Source organism: Nicotiana tabacum, chromosome 3, assembly GCF_000715075.1.
Source record: "Nicotiana tabacum cultivar K326 chromosome 3, ASM71507v2, whole genome shotgun sequence".
Taxonomy (NCBI): Eukaryota; Viridiplantae; Streptophyta; class Magnoliopsida; order Solanales; family Solanaceae; genus Nicotiana; species Nicotiana tabacum.
The window spans coordinates 197,337,948-197,350,961 of record NC_134082.1 but is presented as its reverse complement, the minus strand read 5'-3'; the positions used below and the strand labels follow the sequence as shown (position 1 = coordinate 197,350,961).

Sequence of the window (13,014 nt, the reverse complement as noted above, 5' to 3'; positions counted from 1 at the left end):
TATACCAAAATCCCTCAGCCCTCTGGACAAAAACTCTAATTGCACCCAAAAAAGCCAAGTCTCACACATGGCAATGCATCATAAAATGGTGAAAAACATGCATGAAAGCAAAAAATGGGTAGTGCATTCAGGAAACAGAGTTAGTTTTTTCAATGATCTTTGGATAAACAACCTCCCAGCTATAAGATCCCTCATAGAAGATCCCCTGACAAGAGAAGACATGATCTAAACTATTGCCTCTGCTCATCATAATGGAACTTGAGATCTCTCTACACTCTCTCTCACCATCCCCCAAAATATTCAAAATTCCATCTATAACACCTTCATCCCATCCAACCCAATTAAGGAAGATAGAATGATCTGGGGAGCCACCTCAAATGGAATCTATTCCACAAAATCTACCTACTCAATACTGGAATCTTGTCAACACCAAAGACAGGAAACCATGACCCACAACTTTTCGTGGATCTGGAAGCTAAATGTTCCCAAAAAGATCCAATCCTTCTTCTGGCTACTATTCCATGATAGGCTCCCAACTGGAGCTTCTCTCCACCATGTTGGGATACAAACACACCCGATGTGCAACCTGTGCAATCTGGAAAATGAGACATCAGCACACATTTTTTCCGAATGCACTAACTCCAACCTCTTCTAGCAAGAAATTATCGCACAAAGCACAAAATACAATAATGCTCCTATATCATCCTTCACTACTAGGGATTGGCCAATCACATGGGCATCCTTAAAGAAAGAGCATTATAACGGCATCATTACTTGGGAAGAGCTTCTCCCTTTCTGCTTCTCACAAATATGGCTCACAAGGAACAATAATCTTTTCAATAACAAAAAAGAAAGGGCAAACTCAAAAAGTGTCATAGCTAAGGCTACTGGATATGTTACAATCATGTTGAATAAAGAACCAAAAACCAAAAAAAATATATGGGTAAAATGGGAGCTACCAAAAAACAACAACTACAAGCTCAATACTAATGGAACTGCTGCAGGAAATCTTGGAAGGGGAAGACTGGGAGGAGTCTTCAGAAATGCAAGTGAAAATTGGGTACTCGGCTACATGGGTTCCATCCAATACACCACTAACACTCAGGCAGAATTGCTAGCCATTCTGAAAGGGCTGCAAATTGCAGAAGAAAGACAGTTAACACCTTTGAAAATAAACACGGACTCAATAGAGGTAATTCGAATGCTAATCAATGGAAACCTCCTTTTGGACTCACTTATTCATGAATGCAGGTCAATCGTCCAAAGACTAGGCACCGTGGTGGTGAGGCACTGCTACAGGGAAACCAACAAAGTTGCTGATATGCTGGCAAAGGACGGCACTAACAGGAATTTTTTTGAAGATATTTTTGTAACAACAGTTCCTCTGGTGTTTGTCAAGCATGTATTTTGGCCAGACATTGCAGGAACTGTGTTTGAAAGACAAATTATGGATTGTAATATTATTAACAATAGCCTGGTAGCGGGGGATTTGATATATCCACCCACAAACATTACATATGTAATCCCTAACGGTAGTTTTTGATAAATTATATTATGCATCCAGTTTTAACCAAAAAAAAAAGTATGCTTGCAACTTGGCGTTCACATTCACATTAGTAGACAATATCTAATATTTCAAACACTTAAGAGTGTATTTAGAGCTAGCTTAACCTAACATAAGTTTAGGTGAAAATTTAACATCTCACGAGTAAAAAAAAAAAAGAATACATTTTATATTAATTAACTGTAAATTGAGCATTAACTTATAGTCAATGATCAATTCATATATAAATTAGATTCTACAAAAGCATCTTATGGTAAGCAAACGGATTTTGAATTCTAATATAAAAAATTTATAATATAATTTATTGTTTAAATATAAGTTATGTGTCCCACTTGAAATTGCTTATTTGATTAAATCAATACTAGATTTAGGTTATTTGCGCTTTCGTTGTTTTTTTGAAACAGAACAAGTCAGCAAATATAGCACTTAACTAAAAATAAATTTTGAGTAACCAAAAAATATTCCGGCAGAAAAAATAATTAAAATTCCACAACGAGCACACGTGAACAACGAGTGACACAATGAAACACGTGGTTTCAAAGTTGAGGCTGTGCTTGTGGGTCCCACTATGACAGTTTGGCGATAAATATTCGGGAATTAGAGGATAAGGTTTAATAAAGCTGACGCGGTTGGATTCCAACCTTTTGAGTCTAAGCTAAGTATTACTCCCAACTTCTCATCCGTTACGTACATTAAGAAAATAATAAATTTTATATAAAAATATCTAGTATAATTAAATTATTCTTAATTAAATATTTAATATGAGAAATAAGAAATTTTTTGAGGAATATATACATAAAGATAATTTTGTAAAAATAAATTGATATTTTTTTTATTACATAAATGGATATTTATTTTGAACCAAAAAAAAATAAAATCAATCACTTATTATAGACCGGAGAAAATAACTACTTTTTTATAATACTCCATTTTACCCTTAGTTACGTGAATTCAAATTACTAGTAAGTTGATTTTCAATATCTAATGCCTAATGAGCTTTGTTCACGATTTCAAATTAGTTAGATAAATAAATACTGAATATAAGATACGTACGTTAAAATAACAACAAAAATATACTTAATAAAGTGTGATAAGAGCGCGTGGGCGCCGGTGTATCAATTGCTTGAATACCAAGCACAGCATGAAAGAGATTTAACTCCTTAACTCTGATGTCATAATTACAGCATATACTTCCCATAATTATCCAGCTAAATATTTTATTTTTTCCACTGCATAATTAGTAGGATTTTGATTTAGAGTCCTAGAAAATCACCTTCCTTTGAGAGCACGAAAGGAAAAATCTACTATATTAATCAAAATAAAATCCATTTCAGATCGATCTCCATAAATAGATCTACTAAAACAGAAGAATCATTTGCGAATCTCCCCAAGTAAATAATGAAAATTCATATTGTATAACTAATGATGCCTTGTTTTCTTCTAATCATGATTTTAAATGACATCCCATTTTTCGTAATGCACCGTACGTGTTAACGTATGCCTTTTTTTTTTAATACAAATTTTACTTATTTAAAAATCCAATTCATTCATATCTATCAATCTCTAAGGTATGTAAACTAGTTCACAACCATAGAAGAAGTCATCATAAATGAAGTTAAAAAATAAGAGCACAACAATCCAATGTTACAATTCAAACTCGTGTATTGAATTGGTGGAGGAATGATGAAATCTTCTATCTTGAAGCCTCTAATGCTCTCTCAATTCTTTGTAGGTCAAAAGTTCTCTGAAAATCGTATTTTTATGTATTTACACCATGTAGGATCAGATCCACACAAAACTATCCTTTTGAAGCCGAAAGGGGAATGTGGGTAGCAAAACTACACAGGCGCGCCGCGCCGCGTCAGTGGAACTTTTCAGAGGGTCGGATTTTGTCAAGCTTGCCCGTTTGTGTAGTCGCGTTGTGCCGTGAGGTTCCCCATACAACGCACCCATATAAACTTCTTCGCTTCAGATTTTTCTTTACTTTTTAACATCCATACCAATGTTTTAAAAGGCGAGGGTGTGAGGCGAGGCATTTTACCTCTGATGAGGCGAGGCGTAAGCCTTGAGACATGGGACGTAAGTCCCAGGATCTTTAAATTTTACTAATTTAAAAAATTTTAAGATAGTATAAAATTAAAAAAAATTATAAAAATTATATTAAAATCACAAAATTATAACAAATAATCTATTTAAAATATTTATAAATTATAATTCAACTATGAATAATACGAAAAGGATGACATATATCATAATATGCAAATTAGATGCAACGTCGATACAATTCAAACATCAAAAGTAATGTATTCGATACTAAATCTGATATGTATCTCAAGGAGTAAAGAGTCTTAAAATAATTTTGGTATTATAATTTGATATTTTTAAATACTCCTTTTATTAATATACTTTCTATTTGAAAGAGAATTTATATAAAAATATAATCCACAATTTAAATATAATTCTCTAGCATCATTTATTTTTAAGTTTCAACAAGTTAATAAAGGGACACATAATTCACCATACTATATCATGATAACTAATTATTTGTAAATAGTTATTAGATAATATTGAGTTATTAAATTAATAAGTATTGTATCTCGTAAACGTAAAAAAAATTATTTAGGAAAAAAATTATAAAAAAAATTATGGATTATTATATATTAAAGACATAACAAAAGTTAATAAACAAATGCTTTTTAAATAAAAGATTTATTTAAAATTTACTATCATAGCAGTCTTAGTGGATAACGTGAAATACTTTTTCTTTTAATTATGACATAAAGTACTCTCAACTTAATGATTTAAGATTAAGAAAAAAGTAATTTTGAATAGTCAATGACTTATTAAGAAAATTTGAGGATTTACAAGGTTAGTTACACGCAGTTGCATAAAGTTTTATTAGGCGAGCCCAGTACGCTGGGTGTTGGGCGTGTCCGGGGCGTAACCCTCGACGGCTGAAGCATAAGTCTCATGGAACTAAGCCCCAAACATAAGCCCAAGGGCGTTTTACAAGTGCTCCGCCCCAGGGGAGTTCCAATTATGCCTTTTAAAATAGAGATCCATACTTGGCCCTTGAACCTCGAATGTTATCGATCTTTACTCTATGTCCTATCCTTCCTTGCGGATTCCTGGTTTCTTAAGGAGTAGCGGCCCCTCTTGACCGTTACATAGTTCTTCTACTCTAATCTCCGAGGTCGAAGGTCAGCTGACTGAGAAGTGAGTATTGATTCATGCAAAAATGCTCCTTTGAAGCTGGAGTAAGGAATTGTCCACCTCATCACCCCTAATTTAATTCCTTGAGCTTCTACTCAGACTTCAAAACTCCAAACTATTCATTTTAGCTTCAAACTTGCTTTCTATTACGGAATCACATCTTACAAGGCATAATACGCGTAATAAGTATAAATCATTGTCCATTCATTTCAAACATAAATAAAATACAGTAACTAGAGTGCAAAATGTAGCTAAAAACTAGTCTTTCTACTCTACCAACAAAATTCAAAATACAAACTACACATAATGAAAAGCATGAAATATCTTTTAATAAACTATTGCTATTACAATACAAAATCAAATTAGAATCTCAAATTTATACATATAAATGATGTCACATTAATTGGTGGTAGGGGTGTACATAGGTCGGGTTGGTTCGAATTTTACAATTACCAAACCAAACCAATTGTATCGGGTTATTAAATCTAAAGACCAAACCAAATCAATAAAACTCGAGTTTTTCACTCTCGGTTTTTCTCGGGTTTTCGGGTTATTCGGATTTTTTCGGATTTTTTTTTCGGTAAAATCTTTGTAGAACAAACATATAAATTATGCTCAAAATATTTCTTTAATCCTAGTAAGATACAACTATATAAAGTATTTTTCAAGAAAATAATACGAAATATGAGAAGTATCATGACATTATCCTAAAATATTCTACAATAAAGACAATAAAATTATGCAATGTGAATATTGCTAATTAAAAAGCCATAATAAAAATAAGCATAATCTAAAAGTATTAAGTCATGCTAAAATAAGTAGACTAATAAGAGAGTATTAATTACATGACTAACCGCTAAAAAAAAATAGGTTATGCATTTTTATCTAAATTATTGCAAAACAAAAAATAGATATTCAATACATTCCATGAATTGAATGTCTTTTGTTAGCATTAGTATTGATTTGATTTTGGTTTAGCCTTTTGTTAGCATTATTTAATTTACGTAAAAATTGTACGGGGCGCCCTATTTGGTCTCCCCCATTTAACTTATACCAATTTTTTAAAAATGTTTTAACATGTACCCAGTTTTTAAACAATTTCAGCCCCTTTCTCCTCCTCTTCTCCTCCTTCGTTTTTTCTTCTTCTTTTATTAACAACTGAAAGACACTATGATTAATTCTCTAATACTACCATCATTCCATATGTTTGACCAATTAGGCTCAAACTTCCCAGCCTTACTTTCGAACCCAGCACTTCATTAGCTAATCGGGCAGCACTTTATAAAGGCAATTTGATGACCGGAAACCACCTCTCCCACCATTCTTTTGAGTCTATTGCTAGTAATTTTGCTGCAATTCTAATATCGCTTTACCTTCAATGATTTCACTGTCAATTTCATAGTCAATCAATACAGTTGATCCTTTTGTATGAACCGGCAATCTTCTGAAAGTATTTAGTGTTTCACCCTCTTTGAGTCATAGACACCTAAATTTTTGCCTTCATAACACTTCTTCTGCCTTTGCTAGTTGCTGATTTCTGCAAGTTTAGTGATCTGGGTTTTTGCTCTTATGATTGAGGCTTCCCCTTTTATGTTTGTTGTGCTGGCTGTAAATAGGCTAAAATTTTCGCCAGTTACAAACAAAAATTTCGTCAGTTACAAAACAAAAACTTCAGCTCTAGAAATGAAGTTAGACAGTTACAAAACAAAAACCTTCTCCAGTTACAAAAACAAAAACTTCAGTCCCGTCTACTAGAATGCCGAAGTTTTACGTGATTGTCTTTGCTACTTCAACCCCGTATATTAAATTTACGCGAAAAAGTGGGTACGCTTGCAATTTTTTTTGCAAAGCGGGCACAAGTTAAAACGTGACCCAAAAAGCGGGTATAGATGCAAATGCCACTTAATTTACTAATATTAATGACTATAAAACTTATTGGAACATTCAAAAGTTCTAAGTCCAACCTTGAAATAATACCTTAAAAGATAAAATTATGAAAAAATTTAAGAAATATTTATAAATTACATCACAATAGGTATATTTATATATTAAATATATTTAAAATTTCTGTACATGTAATGTCGGGTTGGTTTGGTTTCAGTTTGACTTTCTTTAGTTAAAACCAAACCAAACCAATTATGGTCGGTTTTTTTTCCAACACCAAACCAAATCAAACCAAACCATAGTCGGGTTATTTTCCGGTTTGACTTGGATTATCGGATTGGTGCGGTTTGTCGGTTTCCTTTGTACAACTGGTGGTATCGCCTGAAATCTAAACCATTGATTTACTACATTGATGGTACTCACCCTAAAAATGTGCTATACAGTTGATGAGGTCTCATTATTAATTTTCTTTTAAGAAAAAGATCAATCTAATTTTCCGCACATCTCAGGAGATAACTTAGAGATAGAACACCCTTCGTTTTATTTTACAGAGTATACAAATTAATTCACGCTCTACTTTTTTAAAATTAAATATATCACCCACTAAATCATTACTAAAATTGATGGAGGAAAATTTCTTCTTTATATTAGATCTTTTCGAAAATAAAATTCGAGTTATTTGTGGAATGCAACTTCATCTAAAGTTATTATATAGATTCTTATAATTTAAATGAGATTACTATAATAATGAATTCCGTTAGCATGGCAGTATCAATTCTTCTTTATTGAAAAGTCATGACAATATTTATGCTAAAAGGACTAGGAGATGCTATTTTGCAATATTTAGCACACTGAAGTTGGCACAGTGGTTTCTAGTCCTAGATGATAAAGAAAAGGGAAGTGTTATATTTTCAGGATTGAGATTCGTAAAATATGTCACTAGTAGATTGTTCATAATAATTTTACTAATTTGCCTATAAATTTCATTTCTAAAAGGTCTAATATGTAAGTCTTATAATTTAAATGAACTACTTCGATAATGAACTCCGTTAATATCGAAATACTAACTTTTTGTTGTAAAAATCCCAAAAATAAGGACACCGAACAATTCTTATGATTAAAACTTATTTATACACAATATAAGTATTATTTTCCATATATACAACTTATCATTTAATCAGGATTAAGTTAGAACACCTAATGGGAGTAAGTATTACATATATTATCTCGCTAAAGTTGGCACTTTTTCTAATCATATACATAGATTATACATTGACTATACATAATTATACATATATAATACATAAATTATTCATATATTATACTTCAACTGGTTATTTTTAGTTTAAGTAATTGGATGAACGGTTATTTGGGTTAATTCTTCTTTTATGAATCTGCCTATCAGCCTACGGATTTAATTCCTAAATATCCGAATATTGTAAAACAAATAGTATTGACCAAAATTTTAGTGCATTTTTCTTTTCTTCTTTTGAAAAGCTAAAAATGGCATATCCATGAAATTTAATGTAAAATCAGGTTAAATTCTTGAAGTCACACAACTCTCCAAAAATCCCATATAGTGACCTCACCAAAATATTTACATTTACAGCTCCCAAAATCCAACTCCTAATAGGAAAAAAGGTGCGACAGTCACCCACTGTTTTGTTCTCTTTGGTTTTCCCTCTTTGTACTTGTTTTGTTGGGTAGAGTATTTTTCTTGTTATTCAATACCTACCAGCCGGCTTCTTAATTCCTATTTTTTCTTTAATCGAATATCGAATTTCATAATTTCTATTTCTTTGTTGAACCCATTAGCATGCCGAATCAGAATTGTCGCAAATTCGATGAAAAGCTGTTTCAACTGATCCATTGATCAGGTGAGTTGAATTTTCCATTGTCTTTATATATGTGTGATCATGGGTTCAATTCAGATTCTCGTTTTTTCTTCTTTTAAATATATAAATATGGGTATTCGGAATTTTAGTGAATTCTGGATTAGATTTTAAGGATTGATTAATTGGGTTCTGTTTTTGGATTGAAATGCCAACAAATTGATGTATTGAGAATTGGTATGTAAATGGGGATTGATTCAGATTTTCATCTGTTGGTTTTATTTTTTAGTTATTTGTTTTAATGGTGAATTGGTTGAGGTGATGACTGTTGACCCAGTTATGTTGACTTTGGGTCACCCGTGGAAATTCTTTTTATTAATCTGGTTTTGTCTGTAGCTTTTACATTAGTACAAAAAGTAGATTTTCATTAAGATTTTAATCCGCTTGCTGATGTTGGGTTAATTTAATTCCATTTTAACATCTAAGGTTCATTCTGTGGATTCAATATTTGTTTATAACATTCTTGCACTGCCATTTATCCTGAAGATTCAGATTGTAGAAGATGGCGACGTTAATTGCGAAACAACGACCATTGAGCAGTCAGAACGCCCCAAGAATGAGAAATCCGTCTAAGGTTTTTAGGAAGAGAAATTTTATCCTAAATAATGATGAAGAAAAACATGGAAAGGACAATGCAGCATCACTGCTCAACGTTACAGAGTTCCCTAATAAGAAACCAAAGCTTTGTTCTGATACTGTCGTCCCCCGTGGCAGAAGAACTATGGAAGAGCAAGTTGGTGTTGTAATCAGGAAAGGGGTACCGGAGGATGCACGTTTATCGGGTGCATTGGGAGAGAGAATAAAAACAGCGCAAAAGCCAAAGAAGAACATGATCACATCGCATCAGAGGACCAAGACAATAGCTACTGGAAAGGAATCTGATGACTCGCGTAGTAGGATGCATCATCGTTCAGCAAAAAAGAAGGAACCAAGTTTTATAAGTTGGGATGACTTCATCAGTGATGACGAAGAAGAGGAGGAGTGCAAAGAGGAAGAAGATGAAGAGCGTTGTTCAGGACCCTTAACGAAATCTCAGATGCCACTTGATGAAGAGTATTGTCCAGGACCCTTAACGAGATCTCAGATGCCACTTGATGAAGCTTTGAATAGTTTAAGAAACTCAGAAAAGTTTTGGAGAACTTCCAAGCAAGAAAAAGTTCTTAAAAATGGACCTATGAGAAATAAAAGGAATGATAAAGTGAAAGATGAGCCTCTCGAATGCAGGGACAGACTTAAACTTTCTACCTCCACAAAAAGCATTCTTCTAAGTGGAAATCCGCAGAGGAAAGGGATGCCTGATAAAGTAAATCTAGAACAATCTCTAGGAACTTCAAGCAAGAAGATGGCTCAAAAAGGAGATAATACAATGAACAAGGTGGAATGTGGAACTGAAGAAAAATGGGGCGCGTGCAAGAAAAAACCAAGTTTGTCCAAGGTTGGAAAAAAAATGCCGGGGACTCAAGAAATTGAAGGCTCAAGGAATAAAAGGGTGCCTGCTAAATTGAATGGAGAAAAATGTCTAGGAACGTCAAGCAAGAAGAAGATTCCTAAAACGATGGACAAGGTGGATGAAAGTGAAGACAAGTGGGATGTGTGCAAGGAAAAGCCAAGTCTGTCCAAGGATGGAAAAAAGACGCTGGAAAATCATGAAAAAGATGCAGAGAATAAAAGGATATCAGTAAGACGTGTTGCTGCCTCATTCAAGAGATACGGTCATGATTATTATGTCGGTGAGTGGGAAGATGATACTGAGGGGTATGAGGTTTTGCCAATAAGCAATGGACATCATATACCAAGTAACACAAGAAGCCAGAGAATTGATGTTTCACATGATCTGAAACCAAATAATAGTCCAAAAGATATAATAAAAAATTCAGAAAAGTTGTCTGCTTGCAGTTCATCACCTTCCTCCTCGTCGTCCTCTGGTTCAACAATTTCAAGAAGTGGAATAGATAGATCTACAAACATGAAGGTCAAGCTCTTTTTATTCATTAATCTTGTAGATTAAATGGAATTTCTTCTCCTTTTCTTTTGAACTCTTTCAGATGATGACACTTTTTTGTTTAATCATATGCAGGTAAATTTTCAGCCTCCAAAGTGTCATCAATGCAGAAGAAGTGATAGAAGAACTGTTGTTCCTTGTATGAAGTGTAAGGAGAAATTATACTGTATCCAGTGCATCAGGGAATGGTAAATGTCCAATGTGTATCTCTTATCTTGGTGATTGTTCAAATGCTAAAAGATTTCCTTTTAGTATTTCATGAAATTTTAACATCACTTTAAGCTTCCTGCTAATTATTTTTGATGAACAGGTATCCTGAATTGGAAGAAGAGGAAGTTTCAGAGGTTTGTCCATATTGTCGTGGAAAATGTAATTGCAACCTGTGCTTACACTCAAGCGGCACACTTAAGGTTTGTCTTTTCCTTAAATCAACTAAAATGAGCTTGTCGCTTTATCTTCTAATTACGGCTGAATATTTCTTTCCTTGAAGACATCAAGAAGGGATCTCACTGATCGTGAAAAGATTGAGCATTTGCACTATTTGATTATCGAACTCCTCCCCTTTCTGAAAGAAATTCATCAGGAACAAATCCAGGAAATAGAGATGGAGTCTTCTATTCGTGGTATGTCTCTTAGTTTAAAAAAACAAAACATTTGAGTCGGACGAATTGTACATTGATACAGTTTTTATCACAGGGGTATCTTCATCTTCAGTTGAAATTAAACAGTCACTTTATCAAAATGATGAGCGAGTTTACTGGTAATATACTTTTTTCCTGCTATTATGAAATGTTATGTTTGCAGTCCTTATTTTTGGAGGTTTTATACTTAATGATTTTATTGACCTTGGAGCAGCAACAACTGTTCAACTTCAATAATCGATCTTCATCGAAGCTGCCCAAATTGCTCGTATGAGCTCTGTCTAAGTTGCTGCCAAGAGCTGCGGGAAGGCAGATTTCCGGGAAATAGTGATGAAGCAGTTTTCCAGTATTTAGACAGAGGCTATGATTACATGCACGGTGGAGATCTACTGCATGAAAATTTCCATAATATGAAAATTTCACAGGACCAGAAAAAACCAATTACTTGGATTGCTAATTATGATGGTAATATCATGTGTGCTCCTGTAGAAATGGGTGGATGTGGAAATTGTATTTTAGATCTGAAGCATCTGTTGCCGAAAAACTGGATCTCAACTTTGCAAGCAAAAGCGGAAAGAATTCTGATCCAATGCAATTTTGCCCAGATAATTTCTCAGCCAATTTGCACAACTGATGACCCTGAACTGTTACACAAAGCGGCTTCTAGGGTTGGTTCAGATGATAACTGCTTGTATTCCCCTACTGCAAAGGACACTATGAAGGATGACGCACTTTTACACTTTCGCAGACACTGGGCCAAGGGTGAACCGGTGATAGTACGAGATGTTCTTGAGCACACAAGCGGTTTAAGCTGGGAACCAATGGTTATGTGGCGTGCATTATGTGAGAGCACTGATTCAAAGATCCTTACAAGTATGTCAGAAGTAAAGGCTATCGACTGCCTGGCTGGTTGTCAGGTTCTTTCTCATATCTTCTGCATTTTCTACCTCGTGCACAACATTAGTACTTACCATATTCCGCTTAATCCTTTCCTTTCCTTTTAGTAATAAGTATTTTTTCTTCATATTAAAATAGTTGCTTCTTGAATAGCCTCAACTTGTTATTAGAATATAACTATCTGCCATTGTGCTAATGATTAAATTATGTAAAACTTTTTCAGGTTGAAATCAATACTCGAAAGTTTTTTAAAGGCTATACAGAGGGCAGAACGTACAAAAATCTCTGGCCTGAAATGCTCAAACTTAAAGACTGGCCACCATCTGACAAGTTTGAGGATCTCTTGCCTCGCCACTGTGATGAGTTTATCAGTGCTTTGCCATTCCAGGAGTACACAGATCCAAGGATAGGTATTCTGAATCTTGCCGTTAAATTACCAACAGGTGTCTTAAAACCTGACTTGGGTCCAAAGACATACATTGCGTATGGTATGACGAAAGAACTTGGAAGAGGGGATTCGGTGACAAAGCTTCACTGCGATATGTCAGATGCGGTATGGTTTCAACAGGACGTTTAGTTCCTTCATGTGTCTTTTTCACTTTATTTTCATATCATTACCACCCCTTTGATTTATGTATTCTCTAGATCTAGTTATCACGCGGTCTGTCCGTGCTGGCTTGTGGAATAGCACTGCTTAATACTTCAAAATCACAATTTGGAGGATATTCCTTCAGATTACTTCCAAAATCTGGAACCTCGTCGACAAGGACCTTGGCAAGGTGTCTGAAAAGTATTAAGTAGCTGTTTAAAAATGGGAACGCAAACTGACATTTAATCCAAAATATAGCAACTTATTCAGCCAATCTTCTGCCTTATGTTGTCTAGTGAGACTCATTAACCTCATGGCTACTCTATAATAAG

At 34.0% G+C, this 13,014-nt stretch overlaps 1 protein-coding gene across 2 annotated transcripts in view; it reads left to right on the top strand.

Annotated features, from left to right (window-relative positions):
- Nucleotides 1–8,265: 8,265 nt before the first annotated feature.
- The window catches only part of LOC107817667 (lysine-specific demethylase JMJ26), a 6,176-nt gene continuing 1,427 nt past the window's right edge, over nucleotides 8,266–13,014 (top strand). The window contains exons 1-8 of one of the 2 annotated variants that reach the window (XM_016643532.2): nucleotides 8,266–8,538; nucleotides 9,040–10,525; nucleotides 10,631–10,743; nucleotides 10,866–10,965; nucleotides 11,046–11,178; nucleotides 11,252–11,315; nucleotides 11,411–12,113; nucleotides 12,317–12,646. In XM_016643532.2, coding sequence (XP_016499018.1) covers nucleotides 9,056–10,525; nucleotides 10,631–10,743; nucleotides 10,866–10,965; nucleotides 11,046–11,178; nucleotides 11,252–11,315; nucleotides 11,411–12,113; nucleotides 12,317–12,646 — 2,913 coding nt within the window. In that variant the 5' untranslated portion in view covers nucleotides 8,266–8,538; nucleotides 9,040–9,055. The remainder of the gene's footprint in view (nucleotides 8,539–9,039; nucleotides 10,526–10,630; nucleotides 10,744–10,865; nucleotides 10,966–11,045; nucleotides 11,179–11,251; nucleotides 11,316–11,410; nucleotides 12,114–12,316; nucleotides 12,647–13,014) is intronic. The other variant, XM_016643533.2, reaches the window with a different exon arrangement.